General features: G+C 32.8%; 1 protein-coding gene across 1 annotated transcript in view; it reads left to right on the forward strand.

Moving 5' to 3' along the window:
* Positions 1 to 7816: 7816 nt before the first annotated feature.
* The window catches only part of LOC118185748 (uncharacterized), an 87195-nt gene continuing 73590 nt past the window's right edge, over positions 7817 to 21421 (forward strand). Inside the window, exons 1-2 of the mRNA XM_035355652.2 lie at positions 7817 to 7964; positions 18646 to 18813. Coding sequence (XP_035211543.1) covers positions 18682 to 18813 — 132 coding nt within the window. The 5' untranslated portion in view covers positions 7817 to 7964; positions 18646 to 18681. The remainder of the gene's footprint in view (positions 7965 to 18645; positions 18814 to 21421) is intronic.

Consider the following 21421-nt stretch of genomic DNA (forward strand, 5'->3'; position numbering starts at 1 on the left):
GCCACCTTATCTAAACCCCCGCCCGAAAAGTTGAAAAAAAAAACAGTTGCCGAAAACTCCCGCCTTAAGCCATGCAAAATTTCTTCTTTTTCCGCAATGTTGAACTAAAAGCGAAACTCAATTCTCGCCAAATACGCACCAAGGAAAGCCGGGCCCAAAAACACATCTGCATGTCCAAACTGGCAACCATAAACCTCCCTCAAGAAAAATGGGTGCGCTAATGAAAATCCCCCCCGGGTCGAGCTATAGTCCAACTGCGCCAATTAAAATTTCTTCCCCCTGCTGCCTACAGGGTTACAATTTAACTTTTCGAAGCCAATTGTAGTCAAGAGGAAAATGAAAATAAATAAAACAGAATTACATATCACAAGAACAAGTAAAAAATATCTAACAAGCAGCCTAATTACTTGAATAACAGTAATAAATGCGAGAGCTAACAAAGAAAATAAAAGGTATTGGTAAACATACATATTAGCATTACAAACAGCTTACATTTATTATAATAATATCATAAATTAAATAATTATAAAGCATACAAATTATATTTTTAATAAATTATATCAATAATAATCAAGATGGCTGAACTAGACTGAAAAATTTAATAGAGTTCACTAGCGTGCAAAAAATTATTCCATATCAAAGTGTGTTAAAGTGTGCTAAAAATATTTTTTGTTAATTAAAGTAATCATGTAAATGTTTGCAGAAATTAAATTTAGTTAAATTTAAAAAAAGCTTAGCATGAAATCTATTATAACAACATTATTATGCATTTGGAACACTGACATATAAATTGTAAATAAATTTTATTATGTTAAGAAGTTTTTTCTAAAATTTATCTAGAAGAAAGGATTCAGATAAACAATACCGCAAATTAATATAATCAATCAGGCCTCTCAATAAATAAAAGCTTATTTTTTTAACCAAAAATTAAAAACTGGGATGCAAAAGTTTGAGTAATATACTGGGAAATATCTGAACATATAATTAATTAGAAATGTATAATTAAATTAATAACAAGCGACTTAACTGTAACATTAAGCTTAATTTCATTCAATCTAAAACAAGCAATCGATCAGGAGCTCCGCATAACTGAAGTTTTAATGCTATTTTACGTAGATGGGTATAAAATAAAAGTTGCACTTGTGAAACAAGTGAATAATGTACTGATAGTCAAAAGGAATTAAAATACAGTGGTTAAAAATATAAATACTTGTCAGAAGGTATGCAAAGTTGCCATGGCTAGAGAAATTGAATGATTATAGAAAATTCATAAAGTTAAGCGCTACAGTGTGAAAAGAAAATTCTGGAATAAACATGTTAAGAAAATTAGAGGGAGAAATAATCCTTAATTTATTGATATCCATATAAACTCTATGCTTTTGGAAAAATGTTACGTAATTTGCACCGAGGTATCAATCACCGAAACCGAGTTAATTTCTTTCCTTATTTTTTCTTATTAGAGGGATTTGTAAAAAGATATGCTAAGATAAAGGCAAAAATTTTTGCAATATTTTTAAAAAATAAATTTAAAAAATATTTTTACTTGAAAAATTGAAATTTTTACGCTACATTTTTACACAGTAAATAAGTACAAAAAAAGAAAGAGCTGGGGGATCACTGGGACTAGAAACTCGGGTCGAACTACCAATGTTTAGTGACTTTTCCACGATCATAAGACCTTTTAAATAAGGCTAAACAATATATTAAAGAAAATAGAAGCTACAGCACACATAAGAACAAAAGTGGGCTGAATTACAAAAATCCATCAAACAAAAAGTAGAATTGCTGCAAAAAATGGATAAAGGCATATCCTTTGTTTCTCTAACCGTTCCGAAATCTTTTTATCAATTTCACGCTGCTCTGCGGGGGAAGGGGAACGTCGCGGCGCGCAATGGACTGGAAGTTGACCTGTCAGCACTATCCTTATCTTCAGGACATATTTTTTTATTTTATTCGGCATATGATTTAAATCAAATTCATCGTCATTATAAATATCACTAATACACATCAAATAGTTTTCTGGTTGCAATTTTCTAATTTCGACTATGCGTAATGTATGCTTTACGCACGCGCGCGTTGAAAGAAATGTTTAATAAAGTAAACAAATAAATATTAAGCTTTTTTCTGTAAGTTTTGATACCTTTTAGATCATAATTGCTCTTTTTTTCATAAATTACTGTTCCACATTTTTAATTTTATAATTTCTGCATGCCATCTTACCAGATTTAAATTGATGATCTATAATCCGGAAAAACCGATAATCCGGATTAAATAAACCGATAATCCCGACGATTCCGGATTAAAGACTATTGACTGTATTAGGAATGTAGCATAAAAGCATGAATGAAGAAGGCAATGGCAATCTAAAGCATTGTAATCTAAATGTATAACATTATCAGTATCTGCTGTTAATTTCAATACTGCTGAAAAAATTATAAATGAATTATATTATAAATCACATGAACTCGTTGCATTATAAATTACAACAGTTAGAAATATTATTAGCGTGATTTAGCCATTATCTTTGTTAACAAATAATTTCAAGTAATTAATTTTACAAATAATTCAGCCTGAAACTAGGTTCGAAAATAATCTACATGCTGAAGATTAAGCTTTGCCAAGGTGTTAAAAACATCTTCAGTTAACTAGAGTTGTGATGCAAGAATTGTAAAAATTATCATTTAAATATAAATTGGCATAAATATAATACAAAGTATATAAATTCTACATACATGAAAACTTGAGTACAGTGCAACAATATGTGAAAAAGGGATGGATTAAAAGGGAACTGAAAATCCCAGGATATGAATATAAGGGAGTTTAATTATTATTATTTTTTTTTTTTTGGTTAATAATGAAAATTCTGCTGACGCTCATAATTATTAATTTAGTAATTAAATGTGTATTAGAAATTAAATGTATGCCAAAGTACATCAGGTGGAAAACAGAATAACGCTCATAATTATTAATTTAGTAATTAAATGTGTATTAGAAATTAAATGTATGCCAAAGTACATCAGGTGAAAAACAGAATAAATATTTAAACGTTTCTAGTATTAAAATATGAAATTTGTAACAAAGTTAAATAACCTTAAAATAACTTCAATGACTAAAAATGGAAAGCTTAATAAGAGAATATATTGCAATAATATTAGTGTGAATTTAGAACGACTTAAGAAGTCCAATTTTTAGATTTAATAAAGAGAATTTTTTAAATTACATTAGAACTGTTTATCTAAAATGGTAAATTTTAAAGTTAAAACCATTCTGCTATCTAAGAAGATTTGTTAATATTTATCTAGACAAGAAACTTATTTAAGGTAAGCTACAAATCCGATATTTGATAGGTTGATTATGTATCAGTTTTGTGTATCTACAACTTGGAAAGTTTTTAATTCTTACAGAGAATAAAAAAGTTCTGGCTCATCATTCCTTTAACTATCATAAAACTTTAAAATGAGGGTAAAAGAAATTTATTTTTACTTTAGCACACTCCAGACTTTAAATTAATATTTGTTTTGCATGCACAATTTTTACAATATTGATAAACGAAAATAAAGGCTTGCAGTCTCAATAGAATGTCCCATTAATGGTGATAAATGACTTTTTGTAGACTTAGGTAGTTTCTTCTTGGGAAAGAAATAGGGGATAGGAAACGTCGCGCAGTTCGTGTATTAGATAAGAGGGGGACGGAGATCTTCGATCAAATTTGGTGCAGTTCGTACCTTACCAGAAAAACTTGTTCCAAGTCCTAAAGAACGCACATTTTTTCGTTAAAAGTGAATTCCTCCCTCTTGTAAGCCAAACAATGGGTTTTGCAAGTTTTACGTTAATGAAATGGCTATAACTTAAATTCTGTTGAAGGTAGAATTATGAAAGCAATCTCAAATTAAAGTGCTAATTTTACTGCATCTATCGATATTAAATTTTAAGGGTTTAACTTAATTTAAATTATGAAAATACTAGTTTATTACGTGAAAATTTACCAAGTTCCATTGTGTGAGTCATCGCGAATACAAGCAAGAATGTATGACGCTAGCTAAACTTTTGTGTGCAAGATCAGATAAATAATTGACCAAATAATACCAATAATTAATTGAATAAATACATGTTGTATAGCATAAAATTTAGAATAATTAATACATTAAATTTTGATAGCTGAAATTAGATTAATTACGTTAATTTGCTACACAACACCAAATATATTCATCAGTAAGAATTAAATTTATAAAAAGCGTTTTCCTTTATATTAAACGTAATTTCCCTGCTGAATTTGCTCCAAAAATTCCCAGCGGGTTTAAACAACACTTACTACTGAGAACATAAAGTGAATTAGAGTTTGAGAAAGCAGCGCCTCCTTTAGCTCTGCATCTGGTGAAGACCATAGATGAAACAAAATGAGTAGTGTGGACAAAGTGAGACGAAAGTATGAGTGGCCGCCATCAATCGACGAATAAGGTGAGTTTCTGGTGGAAGGTTCAAATCAGTGAAATGAAGAGTTTAGTATGAGTAAAAAATGTTAAGGATGGAGAATGCCAGATGGATATTGTGCTTTCTCTTGGGAAATGGAGAGCATCCAAGAGAGTTGATGCAGTTGTTTGGATGAGTGAGAACTGAATAGAAGAAATTTCTGGCAAGTTTTTTAATATAATCTTGAATTGTATCTACTTACGTGAGATCACGATAGATATACGAAGATAATCTAAGTGCTTTGTTTTGAAGAACTTCGATGTGTTGAAGATGAGTTTTGGCAGCGTGGCACCAGACAGGACTAGTATAGATAATGCTGGTCGAAGTATAAATTTATATAACAGGAGTTTATTTTAAGCTGGTATATGATTTCTTCTACAAAGAAGTGGGCGCATAGTTGCAAGCGTAATATTCATTTTTTTACAGTTTCCCTGAGATGTTAACAATTACAAATTCTGCAAAATAAAATTCTACAAGGAATTATCAATACTACTTGGTATATTCCAAACATCTACATTCACAGAGACCTTAAAATTGAACTTATTCAAGAGTATATTAAACAATTAGCGGTCAACTGCTTTTATTCAGTACAAAACCACAGTAATAGCCTTATTAGCACTCTCAGACACTCCCCGCATCCTAGTGAAAAACATCGGTACCCATGTGATATCCTACCCACATAAGAATTACAACCTTAATTGACTCATTCACGCTAAACTGACTCTGCGGTTTACCAACCGCGGCTACATCTTATAACGACACTGAACTTAGCCCCCTTTTTTCACCGCGGACCTGACTCTCTTTTTCCGCCTCCCATCTGATTCTTGTCAGAAGTCGAGTAAAAAGATGTTTCTACATCTTGACACTCGAGAATAAAATACGATCTGTGTGAAAAGTCAATTTTTTTTTTACCCAGAATCACTCGTAGATATTTAACTTCGTCAGCCCAGTCAATTTGTTCATCAAACAGAAGAGGTCTAGGTGGTGTGAAATTTGTTTGTCCTTTACAAAAAATTATTGCTCTTGATTTTTTAGTATTAACTGCAATCCTCCAAAGAGGGAGCCAATTTTCTAGATGATTGAGGTAAGGTTGAAGAAAGAGCTGGACAGCTGTAATCGTAGAAGCTTGGATCTTAATTGCAGTATCATTAGCGAAAACAGCAATGGTAATTTGTGGGCCTTTAATACTATCGTAAGTGTAAATGTTATATAAATATGTTGAAAGTACTGAACCTTGGCTCACTCCAGCGAAAATGTGTCTCTTGGTAGAAACAGAATTGTCAATTTTCGCTGCAAAGATTCTGTCTTGGAGATAGGAAGCCATAAGTTTAATACAATGATCGGGGAAGTTCAACCTGATAAGTTTGTATATAAGTTTCCGGTGCCATACTCTATCAAAAGCTTTCGCAATATTAAGGCAAATGGCTCTGATAGGGAACTTACAATTGAAACCGTCAGTAAAATAGTTGGTGACATGATGCATCTGGTGATTAGTACTGTGAAGATGACGGAAGCCAAATCGTTCTTCTGGAATATACAAGCTCTGTGGAATAATTTGATTAAGGTGATATAGAATAATTTTTTCAGCTATTATAGAAAGTTGACTGAGAAGAATAATTAGGCGGTATGTCTGTGGAAACGTTGAATTTTGATGCGGTTTTGGGAAGGCGACCATGATGCCATGATTCCATATATATAAAAAAGTAAGAGAATTTGATTATAGTATGATTGTTATCGTAGGAGGTAGTATAGGGAGTAAACGCTTCTTCTAGTATGTCTGCAAAGGTATTAGCTTTATCGTCGTCTGAATAATTCATTCCGTTGGTACCATGAAGTGGCGGAATTTGCTTGAAGACTTTCTTAAATTTCTTTGCAGTGTCAAAAAGGAAATTATCTTCAGTTGCGAGAGAGTTGAGGAAGTTTTGCCAGCGTTGCGTCTTGAAGTTACTAATGTCCTTTTTGATGTCACGTTGAAGAGCGTTCAGTTGCGTTTTTAGACTTGGATCTCTTGTACTTTTCAGTTTTTCTTAATACGACTTTTGCATTTGATTTTTTTGTCTTATGTTGGCTGGAAGAGGAAGAACAGGATGGAAACTGATGAATTTATTGGTAGAGAAATTGATAGCATGTTGAATATAGGTGGTAGATTTCTTGATTTCAAACTCAATCTCGTCTTCATTGGTGATTTTTGAGATTTCCAGGAATGGCATCTGAAATGATTTTGTGAATTTTATCCAGTCAGTGACGCCAATACTCCTGCCCAGTGAAGGCTAAGGCTACTATAAAGGGTATCTGTAGTAGCTCTAGTGAAGGCAAGTAACTATTTATGAAGATTTCAAGAAAGATAGGATTATGGTCAGATGAGAGAGCTGGAATAACAGAAATTTGGCAATTATAGTCGATGTTGTTGGAAAGAAAAAAAAATCAACAAAATAATAGCTATTATAGCCGCAATGCGTGGCTTTATGAGTGGCATGAATGGTATAAATTTTATTTTGAATAATGCTAAGAATTTATCGTCCTTTTCTATTGCTAGCTCATTGATTCTTGGCGTTGAAATCTCCTCCAATTAAAGCAGGCGAGTTAAAATCTAGTAGCTGTTCAACTTCAGAAATGACTGGACTATTATTAAGAGGTATATAGATATTAGAGACAATGAATTTTTTGCGCTCAATTTGAATTTCAATAGCGTTGCTTTCAAAAGAGGTAGAAAAATTTTGTTTGAGTTGATGTTGGATGCTCCTTTTAATAAAAGTGATTGTGCCACCACCACGTCCGGTTTCTTAATCCGAACGGTAAGTAGAATAGCTTACGTAAAGCACTTTTAGTGCAGGTTTCAAATGCGTTTCCAATATAAGAATTACATCAGGTTCGAGTTCCAGAAGAAGATCGTCAAATTCGCCTTTCTTGTTAAATAGGCCATTAACATTCCATGAACGTGTGTGTGTGTGATTATGGCAAAGCCTCGAGGGCCATCTGACTAAGGGGAGGGATGCCTTCGTGGAGGACTTTCTAAGGGAAACTGTCTCGTATACACGTTACACATGGGGAAAACCACATATTCTATGAAAGAATTTTGATGTTTCTCATATTAATACGGAGTGGCATGTTAAAGGCAATAACTAATTTTGTCAAGAATGTCCACAATTCCACCTAAGCCAGTTAAATTTTGCCTGCCCCTCTTTTTTTTTTAATTTTTCGAAACCACTCTTGAGCTCAGTAGTTATGAGTATGAACTCAACAAGAAAAATGGTATTCTAATCAATTTATTCTCCTCGCCCATATTTAAAAGATTATACTAGTTAGGAGCTATTCCTCCATATTAAAGCTTTTATATATATAATAGCATTGCTAAAAAATTAGAATAACTGTTAACCGTATCATATTTATTTTTGTATTTTTAATTTTCCCCCTCTGTTTAAATTAGTCTAAATTTGAAGAGCAGTGTCGTAAAATTTTAAATTACAGTCAAGAATAAGTTTCATGGAGAAAAAGTTTGTATTTTCTTCTTTTTCACCGATTTATTAATTGGAAAGTAGTTAATGAACAATTATTTTTCATATTTATCATTATTTTGCGTTTTTCTCATGTTATAAAATGATTGAATATTGAACTTCGAAAAAATGCTGCGCTGTACAATTTCTTCGAATGATGTTATTTGTGTTCAGTGTACGTAATTTTTAAAACATAAATATTTAAAAAATTATGTATTCTCTGAGCTTTTTAAAATTCACGGACCTGTAATTATTTGCTGTAACAACAAAAATTTAAATTGTAGTGCCCGTTATTATTATCATCTTCATGCTTTGTTTAAATTAAGAATTTGAGCTGTGTTCATATATTTGATGAAACAGTAATTCAAAAGTGGTCTATTTTCTTTTCTTAACAAGAATGGATTTTGCAACTTAAACATTTTTCGTTCCTGTAATTAGTTTAAAAACTTTGTTTGGATAGGTGGAGCTTGTTATCCAGCGTGTAAGGTTTTTAAGTAAAAAATGTAGTCGGTTTTCATCAAAAACTATAATAATTCAACTCTTTCTTGTATTTAACTCATAAAAGGATTTAGTTCATGAGAATTCTTTTGGACATTTGTATAATGTGACAGCATTATTGATTTGTCAGAAATGCTGCTATTGAATTTAACTTACGTTACTTTTCATAAATGTCACTCATAATTCATATCAGTAACATAGCGATTTATGTTATTTGCTAAACCATATGTGTTTTATTGCTAATCCACTAATCTTTCATAAGCAGGGTAAGTTGGCACCAAACTATTTTGGCCCTCAAAATTTGGCAAATTTTTTTGGCGGCAATGACAGCACTAAGATGTAATTTTTAAACGTAAACAGAATAGTAACTTTGTTTAACTAAGTTTTGCAGTAGTGAAAAAGGCCATTATTTTACGTAAACAGAATAGTACAAGTAAAATGACATGATCAAATACTAGATTTGTAAAACAAAGTCCATCAGCTTTGCAAGTAAAAACATAGTCCTATCCATGTAACTCATGATAAAATAGTATAACGAATAATAAAATAATAAATTGTATAACACTTTTCTTGGACTCCAAAATTGTCAACCAAGTAAATATATTCAAATTCACTAAGAAGGAATGCATCATAAACTCGCTAAAATATACAAGCTACTGTCATCGTGGAATTCAACATACTAAAGAACTTTTGTTCAAAACTTTAAACATTCCACATTTTTTGATTGCCACATGCAAGAAACAAAACTAAAAAAAAAAAGTAAATAATTGACCAGGAGAACATTAACTAAATAAAATTAAATGAAAACATTCATAAATTATAAACTTCACATCATCTGAAATCTATCATTCTCCCACCAACAACAGCTTAACCTCCTGCAAATATTAAACAGTAAAACTTTTAAAAACAAATCCAATATTTCAAAATTAAATTAAGAAATTATATATATATATTCTGGCTACACTAAACTCATAGTCATTACAATCACCGAAATAAAGCTCTAGGTTTGCCACAAGAAAACATACAGCCAGAAACCACAACCAAATCAAAACCGCTCCAGATAAAAAAACTCGCCAAGTTTTACGCTCAGCTCAATTATAGAAGATTAACTGGATAATCTTCCGTAAGCGAAGTAAGTTGCCACCAAAGTGTTTTAACATTCAAAATTTGGCAAATTTTTTTGTAGCGGTGAGAGCACTGAGATGTCAATTTTGCAGTAATGAAATTTATGTAAACAGAATAGTAAAATAAGGTGGTAAAATACTAAATGAGTAAAACAAAGTCCATCAGCTTATCAAGTCAAAACATAGTCCTATCTGTGTAATTCATTATAAAAAGTATAATGAACAATTTTTTGAAATAATTCTTGAGTAAATATGTACACTTATGAGATCAGAGTACTGTGAAGTGAGTTTTAAAATAAACAGAAGAGTAAACTTTTGTTTACAGTGGTGAAGAGCGATTATTATGTGCAAACAGAATAGAAAATGAAATTGATTAAATGATAAAACAACGTCCATCAGCTTTGTGAGTAAAAACACTGTCCTGTCTTTTCAACTAAATCTGAATGAGTGACGTCTATAAATGGGTGGGACTAAGCTTGTGATGTCACCGTGTGTTCTCTACAGATGTAGAAACAAGTATAAGGGTTGCCCAAATGAAAATTGGACAAGTTGAAGAAAAATAATACCATTATTGTAAATCAAAAGAAGTCGCCATGGGCATTGAAACACAGGTCCCAGTTTTGCGGCAGCAGCTCGATACTTTTGCTGTAGAAAGATTGGGGCTGATTCATGAGGAAGTCCTGCACGGCTTTCTTCACTCCATCATTCAAATGGAAACGTTTCCCCTGTAAGGCTCTCTTAAGTGGCCCAAAGATGTGAAAGTCGCAGGGTAACATGTCCGGACTGTACAGGAGGGGGTGCTCCAAAACCTCCCAACAGAATGTGTTTAAATTGCTCTGGGTTTCCTGGGAGATGTGTGGACGGGCATTGTCATGCAGAAGGATCATTCCTTGTGAGAAGGCCCGGCCGTTTGTTTTTTATTGCTTATTTCAGTTTCATCAGAGTACTACAATATTGTGCAGAATTGACTGCTCTCTTGGGGCAAGAACTCGATTAAAAGTGGTCCACGAAGAAAAATGAAAGCATCACTTTCCATGCAGTTATCATTGCTTTCGATTTCCCTGGTGGAGGAGATGAGCTGTGTTTTCATTGCATACTCGTTTTCTTGGATTCGGGTGTGTAGTGGTGGCACCAGGTCTTGTCGCCTGCAATGATACAATCCAGAAATGTGGGATTCTCTTCATAACGAATCAAGTGCTGGAGACAGAAGCCCATTCGTTGTTTCTGATGATCAAGGATCAGGTGTTTTGGTACCCGTGCCGCACACACTTTGCTGTACCCCAGATGTTTGTAGATAATGGTGTTTGTAGATAATGCTGTTCCTTTATTCAGGTTGAGTTCATGACTGATTTCGCAATTCGTAGCCCTTCGATTAGCTTGGATCATTTCATTAACAGAGGCAATGGAATTATTGGTGATCGCTTTGTTTGCTTGGCCTGGTCGCGGCAGATCCGATGTCGTTTGCCGCCCTTCACGGAAACTTTTACACCATCTGTTTACAGCCGTACGACCTAAACAGTGGTCACCATACACTGTCACCATTCTTCAATAGATGTCTGCCTTACGCTTACCTTCCGCAACCAGAAACTGTACTACCGCGCGTTGCTCTGATCTGGACGCATCTATGGATAGCACGACTTTCCTTTCACACAATTTAATCTTCTACAAACAGGTTTCACGGTTAAACACCGTCTGAGATGCATACATCATACCACCCTTTATATACTTGTGCAGTGGCGCTGCTATCGATGCATTCATTCTGACATCGCACATGTCCACTTTTCATTTGAGCAACCCTTATATAATAAATTGTTTATATTTCAAATTACCATGATACCAATTAAAACTATAGATAACATCGCAGTCACTCATACATGTGTTTCATATAGCTTCAGTTGGTTTTCCCCATGTGTAATGTGTGTACAAGCCAGTTTCCCTTAGAAAGTCCTCCACGAAGGCATCCCTCCCCTTAGGCAGATAGCCCTCAAGGCTCTGCCATAATCACACACACACACACAGCTTCAGTATTTTAAAAAAAATAAAAAAATGTAAGCTTTAGCATTTGTACAAATAAAAGATTTTTTCTTTTAATTTAAGTTCCTATTATGGAACGTTTTAACTTTATCATTTTTAAAATTACCTTATTACTACATAATGACACATTCCCTTACATACCAGTAAGTAGACAATATTCATTATTTTCAAAAAAATTTAAACTTTACATTAATGAAAAAAGAAAAATATTTTTATTGCATATGAGCATCATACACAGCTTTCATATCACTGTTTCTTAAATTCCTAAATCACATATTCATCGATATTTTAAACATTGCGCATAAAATAAGTGCACGTTACTGCTCGGCATCGAGCACAACCTCCCTTTGCCCATGTGCACAACGATCTGTATTCACTCAAAAAACATCAAAGAACTGCTCAAACTGGGTGTCCATGTACACATCGATCTATTTTCTTTCAAAGAACATTGGAGACTTGCAAAAACTTGGCATTGCGCACTGCCTTGGCTTTGCCCATTTACACATTGATCTGTTTTCACATAAAAAACATCAGAGAATTGCACAAACTCGACATCGTGCACAACCTCAGCATTGCGCACTATATTGTCTCAGCCCATGTACACAGCGATCTTTTAAAAAGAATCAGAGAATGGCACAAACTAGGCATTGCACACTGACTTTGTCCATGTACACATTGATCTATTTTCACTTAAAAAAAAATCAGAGAATTGCTCCAACTCCTCATTGCACACTGCTTTGGCTTTGCCCATATACACATTGATCTAGTTTCACATCATATACACAGAGAATTGCACAAGCTCGGCATTGCACACCTTGGCAAAAACTTTTCAATCTGTCATCATATTTTTAGCAGTACGTAATTCCGATCACACAAAATCATTCCCGCAGTTTCCCAACAACATATAAGTAACTCGCAAAACACCACACATGCTCAATTTACTCTTCACAAGTCACGAGTGCTTTCAAACAGACCTTGTAATTCGATGCTTACACTCGCTTCCAGTAACTCTAAAATATGCTAGTTACTATCATCATTGAATTCAACACACTAAACAACTTTCGCTCAAAATTTTAAACATACCACATCTCTCCATGACCAGATGCAAGAAACAAAACTAAAAAAAAGTAAATAATTGACCAGAAGAACATTAACTAAATAAAATTAAATGAAAACGTTCATAAATTATAAACTTCATGTCATCTGAAATCAAGCATTCTCCCACCAACAACAGTTTAACCTCCTGCAAATATTAAACAGTAAAACTTTTTTAAAAAAACACAGTATTTCAAAATTAAATTAAAAAAAAAAAAAAAAAAAAACTTCTGGTTACACTAAACTTGCACTCATTACAATCACTGAAATAAAGCCACAAGAAAACATACAACTGGAAACCACAACCAAATCAAAATCGCACCAAATTAAAAACTCGTTTTGTGCTCACTCTGATTATGGAAGATTAACCATTTTATTATACTGTCTATTTGTATATTATTCCTTTTGTTAAAGCTACTTTCATATATAGACCATCGCCAAACATTTTTGGTGAAAAACTCCACAATTCTAGTTATCTAAATTTTTTGTTTACATTGCAAACTTGAAGCCTAAAATGTCTGAAAAAGCACAATTTTCACATTTGCAAACACGTTTTTGCACACGATGTACACTAACAGTTCGAAATAAAAACAAAAAATTTAGGTAAGTAAAAGCATGAAGTTTCTTGCCAAAAATTGCTAATGAAATGATGATAAAAAAATGATGATAAATTTAAACAATAAATTCCAAACAATTTCTACAAAAATAAATTAAAAATAATAGTAAAAGTTTACAATTGGGTGCCCCTTGTTTTTTTTTTTGCTGCCAAGATCGGCAACACGAAAGCACAGTTTCATCATGGCTGCTACACAAAACCAAAATAACATGTCAAAGAATTGCACAAATTTGCTGTCCATGTACACATCCATCTATTTTCACTTAAAAAACATCGGAGAGTTTCATAAACTCAGCATTGCACACTGCCTTGAATTTGTCCACGTGTACATTGATCTATTTTCACTTAAAAAATTAGGAGAATGATGATGTCATATAAGGTTAAAACAAAGTTACTCTTTGCCAAAATTGAACAGAATTTTTCACCAATCAAAGGGCCACGCAGTTCTACACTAGAGCCAAAATAATGATACAAAATTAAATCAATGCAACAATTAAACTCCCTATGAAGTTAAAAATGGTAAAGTAAATTCACTTGCCATTTAAAGTAGTTCCCAAAAAGCAAAATATTAATTCTGAACAAAAAACTGCAGGAAAACCAGAATCCAAACTTCAAACTAATATGCATTATGCAGAAAAATTGTTGAGGGTAAAGAATGTTAAGAACCGCATTCTTTACATTCAACAATTTTGCTGCAAATTCACACAAATTCTTCAGAAACACAATTTTTCTTCTGAATCTTCATATCAGACTTACACTTCTCGCATGTCAAGTTCAGCTTCAAAAATCTTGTACCCCATAAAACTGCAGAAATGCACTTCTGTCAGCATGAAGACAAGCAACCATTAACAAATGCTTCATTAATAACTGCAACAACATATTTTCTCGAACTAAATCTAGCTTAAATACATTCTAAAACACATGGCTGATATCTCTCCACAACTTCCTTCATAGAACTATACGTCGTTATTCAATGTGTAACCAAACAACCACCATGATGAAATACAACTGCATTCCTCACAAAAGTTTCCATGTAAAAAGTGTTGCCATACAAACAAAATCTCAACTAACCATCTAACACAAAATATCGCCAGATTTGGCAATCGTGTATATTCTGGGCCATATGTGACATTTGAGCCTTTTTCTTATTAACCAAGTGAACTTTTCCATCAAATATATAAAAAGTATATTTAAGCAATTTTAATAAATTTTTCTGTCGTATGCATTATGTTTTTGCTATTTAAGTATTTTACATTGAAAATCAGTGTTTCATTTATAAGGCTTCCTCCTAATAATATGATATGTAGCATAGCAAGGAATTGAATATTTTTTAGGTGTTGCCTGAAAATGTATTCTTTGTTAACACTGCCAAGTTAGCCTGTATTTTAAAATGCCTCTTGGATTATGGTTGATGATTACATGGAAAGTGAGCACATTCCCTGTATGAATTGACCAGCCAGACCTCCTGACCTTAATCCTATAGAGCTTGTCTGGGATATTCTAGTATGGGCAATTTCATCTCGCCATCCTTCTCCGAGAACTATCCCGGAGTTGAAAACTGCCTTATGAAGAAGTGTAACCAACTATTACAGGAACTCCTCTGCTATTGCTATCGTGCTACGTGACCTATCTAGCTGTGAGAGGGAATCATACCCTATATTTAGACTCACTTTCACTTCGATATCACAACATGGATTTCAGACATTCCTGCCCTATGAGCTTTACTGATAATTATGCATTCATGAAATGACTTTTGAATAGTACATATTGTTCTCTTTTATAAATGTATTTGCATACCAAATTTCATCAAGATCTCTCCAATAAGTTTTTCAGAAATGTGACATAATGTGCAAATTCTCCTAATTTTGCACATGAGTGTATGAACTTAGTGATAATCTTGGTGCCAACTTGCTGTTAAAACAACAGGGCCCATAATAATAAGGAAGTACTGAACTTTCATAACTAATATTTTGTTCTATGACATTTTTCTATCTCTGTGGCATCCACCGCTTGGGGGTGGCTGACATAGAGAATTCGAAGCAACTCTCTAGGATCTGTACCTAGGCAGTCTTGGCGACAGGGGTATTCAAATCATGAACCTAGTGGTTCTGGAGGCCTTGGAAAGATCACTCATTAGTCAACCCATGAGTAAGTCCTAGAGTTGAGGGCTCTGATATCAGGTAATGTCCTTTTGCGACGGGTAGCCTGAGCGACTGGCAGGTAGCAAATCATAATGATCATTGTCGCAAAAGCAATGCGCCTCTCTCTCCAAAGGTGCGAGGGCAGCGGTTGAACCCCTGGCCTGGTTTGGCAAGGTGAGAGAACACTTAGTGTCATTAAGTTCAATGGAAAGGGGAATGCCAATAGTTATGTTATGATATGTTATCTCTCTGGCAGCTGAAAAATTCTTTTTTTTTTTTTTTTTTAATATAAGAGAAGTTATTGAGATGCTATGCGAGAGTCTCAAAAGAAGGTAAACTCCAAGCTGTTTAGAGAATTTTGAAGTGATGAAAATTTGAGGGGGCAAAGTCTGATGCATGTTGGGGGTAACACAAATCATCCCAGCAATTCTCAGTAAATTGTTGTTTGACTTTCATCGACATGTGGGGTTGAGCATTGTCATGATGGAAGAGGACAGTTTAACGATACATCAGTTCTGGGTACTTTACTGTGCTTACTGCTTTTGAAGCTACTGTTTGGGAACATTATTTTTAGGAATTTTCTGATTTGGTGGCAACAAGTCACAGGTCATTTGTTGGTAGTCCCACTGTTTGTAAAGCATTACTTTTTGATATAACTAAAGGATGGTTCTTTTGGCTCCCCATGATCTTTTCTTGTAACATTATTGTATAATATCCACTTCTCATCTCCCAGTAATGAGCAGTTTCAAGAAAGGAGCTTCTATATTTCATTTAGCAAAGAATCATGCTAAAATTTTAGGAAGTATATTCTGCTCTGTTGAAGTATAGGGTTGTAGCAGCTTACATACTTAGTCTTCTTCAAATGATCATCTTTTTAGAATATATATTGTGTCTGCTATTTTGTGAACTGTGTATCATGTATTTTCAGAAATAGCTTTTTTTAATCTTTTCCTGATGGCTGGGACAGATATGTTTATTACGTTGAATAAGGCTCAAGCGATTTTAGTTCACCCTTGATGTGTAAAATGTTTTACTAAATATGCAGTAGTAAGTGGCAAACTCTGTCAAATTGTTTCTCTTTTCCTTTCTGCCTGAATATGTGAATAAGTGGAGCAAATAAGCAGAATGTTAACTTCTGTAGCCCAAAGGAAAAGGTTAAATAGGTCCTTGTTTACAGAGGATGGTCATCCAGAGCGAGCATCTTTGAAGCTGAAATTTCCACGCTTAAACTTCTCAAACCATCTTTGAATGATTTCCTCAGAACAAACTTTGAACCATCGTTTTTAAGCATTTAAGTGCACCTTCTACTTTCCAAACTATTGTATCAAGTCGCTGCTTCGCACCTGTTGCTGAGTATTTAGTTTCTAGATTTTCGATTTGTTAGTTAATAACATGTCATAAAAAATTCAATAGAGTTTATAAAAATGTAAAAAGTATTTTCCGTAGGAATTTCATCATGGTTTCTTTTTGTGTAAATTTATTATTCTCCAGTGTTGCAGTAGAAGGTGCACTTAAATACGTAGAAACGAGACTTCAATAATTTCATTTCTCCTGTATCAAAATTGCTGAGCTAATTTCCCTTACTCAACTTTGTCTGAAACAAATACATTTTGTTTTCTAAAATAAGAATTACAAGCAAACTGAGGGATTAACCATGGGAAATCCTATGCTTGCTGATATTTATATGCATTATTATGAATCAAAATTATTTAAAATTTTAAACGTCCCTTTGTGTTTCTGCTATGTTGACGATACTTTTACCCTGTTTGGTGGTGATAAAATGATTTAAATAAAGTTCTTTCAATAATGAATTCTATTGATCCTGCCATTCAGTTCACTTCTGAGCTAAAAACATCCACTTCTCTTCAGTTTCTTGACATCTTGACCACACACAACGTATCCAACTTCAGTATTACTGTTTTCCATAAACCTTTATCTCTTTGCCTTCTATTACACCTTAAATCGTCATTTGACTAAACATAAGTTAGCTTCATTTTATTCCTTCATTTTTTGTGGCCTCCGAATTAGGGTTCTTATAATATCCTTAAAACTGAATGTATTTTACAGAAATTTCAACTTTCAGGGTTTTTTTCTCTTCACCTAAAAACTTTGCAGTTCCATACTTAAGGACCCAATTCCGAATATGAACTCCTCGGATATGTATAGGAGTCCTTGCTAATGTGATTTAATTTGCATTGGTCAAACTACGAGAGTTTAAAAACTTTGCATTAAGGCCTATGAGACATATGTTGGGAAGAAGAAATGCATAAATCCTGTTGCTGTGCACTGTTCATATTTTCCTTTTTCTATAGCCAGTATTCTACATTCTTCCATAGGCAAATTAGATTTTTCAGATGTGTTCTACATTCATAAAAATCTTTCAGTTCTAGTTAACAATCCCAATTCCAAGGTATTTTTACTCTTAGCTTTTAAGCAAAGTATTCCATAGTTGATTTAATTTTTATTCAATAGAGGACACCGGTAGTTTCACTTCCTTCCTCTCATTTTTATCGCCTTACCACTAGCTTCTTTTCATCATTTGCACTTTTGCAGTTGAATAAGAAAGTTCTATATTTAAACCTTCAAATCTAGTCTTGCAAATTTATTAATATTATGCTGATTCTTGTAGCTTTAACTCCTCCAGTAAAATAGCATAATATGATAAAAATTAACTTTTGCATTCTCTATTTTTAATACTGTACTGGAATAAAAATTATTTTACAATGCTAGAATTATACAGCATGTATATTTGCAGCATACATTACACACATTATTCTAGCATGAGATAAATGCTGGAATTATTCAGTGTGAGCAGAAAAGGCAATATTTATGCATCTGTTTAGTTCAAGATGTAGTAACAAAAATATTTAAAGGAAATGCATTTCGATTTGAAAAGCTACAGAATTTTCTGCATAACTCAATAGCATTCATTGTATATATATTGTCAATTATTTGCTGTATTGTTTTTCCCTAATCTTTAAATTATTATAATAATGTTTTGATAATAAATCCAAAATAATTTAGGAAGTGGGTTAATAAAGGCAAAATAATTACAAATATCTTGATTAGATAAAAATAAGCATGTTACTCAAAGGTATTTTTAGAATGTATTAAGTAATGAAATATTCTAAAATTTTTCTAGTTGTAACTGATTTGTTCCTTTTTTCTTTTAGGATATTATTTTAGATGTTTGGTATCTGTTTAGCAAAATGAATCAGCCTCGTTCTGTATATAAGAATGATTTTTGTGCGTATGATTGGTTGGAGAATAACATTACTCCAGATCCAGATGAATTTTGTACTCCAGATAATGTTGATGATTGCTTAAAATATGTCTCTCGGGTATATATTTGGATATTTTCTCTTTTTTAAATTTATTTTTAATGATTAATGATATAATGATATATTGTTCAAAGCGTGCAAAGGGTTTCAAAATGTACCTGAATAATGCCTTTATGCAGAAAGATAAGAAGTTTACCTGATACTTATTAGTAAAGGGTGTTCACATGTTTTTGTAACGAGTTTGATTTTATCCGTGAATTTAAATATGAATTTTAAAATACAAACATGGCTGGTGTCTTGGGGTAAGGTTTAATTATCGTCTGCAGTATTAAAAATATTTGTTTCTTGAAAATGCCACTGAAAAATAAACTGGATCAGAGGCTATATTTTTGCACTGTCCGAAGAGAATAATGCTTATTCAGTTACTAAAAAAAGATATGAAAAGCAAGGTTTATGGTTTAAATATTTCTTCAGGTAAAATAAGTGACATAATATGAAAGAAAAGAAACATCAAAGTTTACATCTGCCTTGGAAAAAGGCAACAAATGCATACCCAACGAAGGTACGTAACAATTCTTATTAAATATAACGTTGCATCTCATGTTTTAGAGGGAAATCCAGAACCCCCCCCCAAAGAGCTATTGCAAAATCTTTAACTATCTCTGTAGGAACTATGAAGAAAATTATAAAAATCTGATTTAAAGCTAATCACAACAAAAAAATATGATGTTCATCACGTAACGCTGAAACATGTTTCTCAGCATAAGACTATGTTCAGATTGCTGTATGAAAATTATTTGGCAAGTGAAAAGTGGAAATATATAGTTACTATTGATGAGGCTTGGATATATTTTATCCAATGGCAATTATAATCGCAATGGAAAACGATTGATTTACTACCGAAAAAACGGAGAAAAAGACTTAATATGTTGGTACAAGGTTAGTTAAAGTTTTTCTAAAGCTTTTATGGTTATTACTGGATTCTTTTATAACCTAAAATTTGAAAAAAGGAAAGTAGAAAAAAATATCAAAATTAATTTGATTTACTATCAGAAATATGTTTTGTCACCTATTTTTAAAGAGGAAATTCCATGTCTTTATCCAAACAATCTTCACTGTATTAAGTTCCATCAGGATAAGTCTCCAAGCCATACCTCTAAATCTACTGCTCTGTTTTTTGAAAAAATGAGAAATGAAACCACAGTTGATGCTATTCACTTTGAATGCATCCTACCCAAGTCCCCTGATGTGTCTTCTATGAATTACTATGCATTTGTACTTTTAAAACAAGTTCTTTATAAGTGGCATTTCAAAACATTAGATGGACTGTGAAAGATTGTGAAGGAGGAGTGGAATAAAATCAACCTTGATGATTTTAAAATGGACTTTTATCTTGGAAATACAAAATGTAATATGATAGTTCAACAAAAGGGCTATCAGATTGAACATATTACAAAATAAGGTTCTAAGGTTTGTTCGTATATAAAGCTTCGCAAAATTGTTACAAAAATGTGTGAACACCGTCTGTATGTTTCTATTTGTTTTGAGGAAGTGTCTAAATACAGTACAAAGTCTGTAATCTGGACGTCCATTATCCGGAATGATCTATAATCCGGACCTCAAAGCCACAAACTTTTTTTTTTGTATGCCTTACGCATGCATATTTAATGTTACGCATGCGCATTTAATGTTTACACATGCAAAGCAACTTAAAAACGAAGCAACTTAAACAACTTACATAGAAAGAAATGTTTAATAAAACAAACAAATAAATATTAAGCTTTTTTTTTTTTTGTAAATTTTGATACCCTTTAGATCATAATTGCTCTTTATTTCATAAATTACGGTTTCATATTTTTAATTGTATGATTTCTGCATGCCATCTTACCAGATTTCAATTGATAATCTATAATCTGGAATCGCCGAAGTTTCGACGAGTCCAGATTACGGACTTTGTACTGTATTGCCATATTCTTTTGGCTGTCATATATTAAGTAGCAAAAAATGTAACTATACACATTTCAATTCATCTGAAATATCTAAAACTTCTGGATGTACTATATCTTTCTGTAGTATGACAATTAGAGTTGCCATAAACGGGTTTGCAAGGCCTATCTGAAAAGAGCTGCCAGCAGATAATCGCCTGACAGTAACCATTGACATCATTTTTATTCATAATTATGTATTTGTAAACAGGTATTTTGGGAAATAACTAATCTAGAAAAATATTTAATGATACAAATTGTATTTAATATAAATCTAAATGATTTTTAAAATAAAGTTAAAACTTATTATGTGTACTGTTAGTAACAGGGAAAAGTAGTAATTCAAAATATTGAATTTTTATGCCACACCACATCACAGAGTTGCAGAATTTTGATTTAATTATTTTGAAAAAACCAGACATGCTGCACTGCCCTATCATGTAATTTAATGTTAAAGGAGTAGCGGAGATTCATTGTAAACCAAATACTGTTATTACCCCTCAAACTTATGGTTTTTAAATAGAAATGCATGATTTTAATTGAAGGCCCATACCGTCTAAGCTCAAGAATCATTCAGGTTTTGGTCTCTAAAATTAAGTCAACAATTTCAACTCCTTAAAAATCTCTGATTTCACCTGTATTTACCTGTGCTGTGTTGTATACTATTCATAAATTTCACTCTC

Source organism: Stegodyphus dumicola, chromosome 10 (assembly GCF_044657685.1).
Source record: "Stegodyphus dumicola isolate Sdum_Otavi_A_Nest chromosome 10, ASM4465768v1".
Lineage (NCBI taxonomy): Eukaryota > Metazoa > Arthropoda > Arachnida > Araneae > Eresidae > Stegodyphus > Stegodyphus dumicola.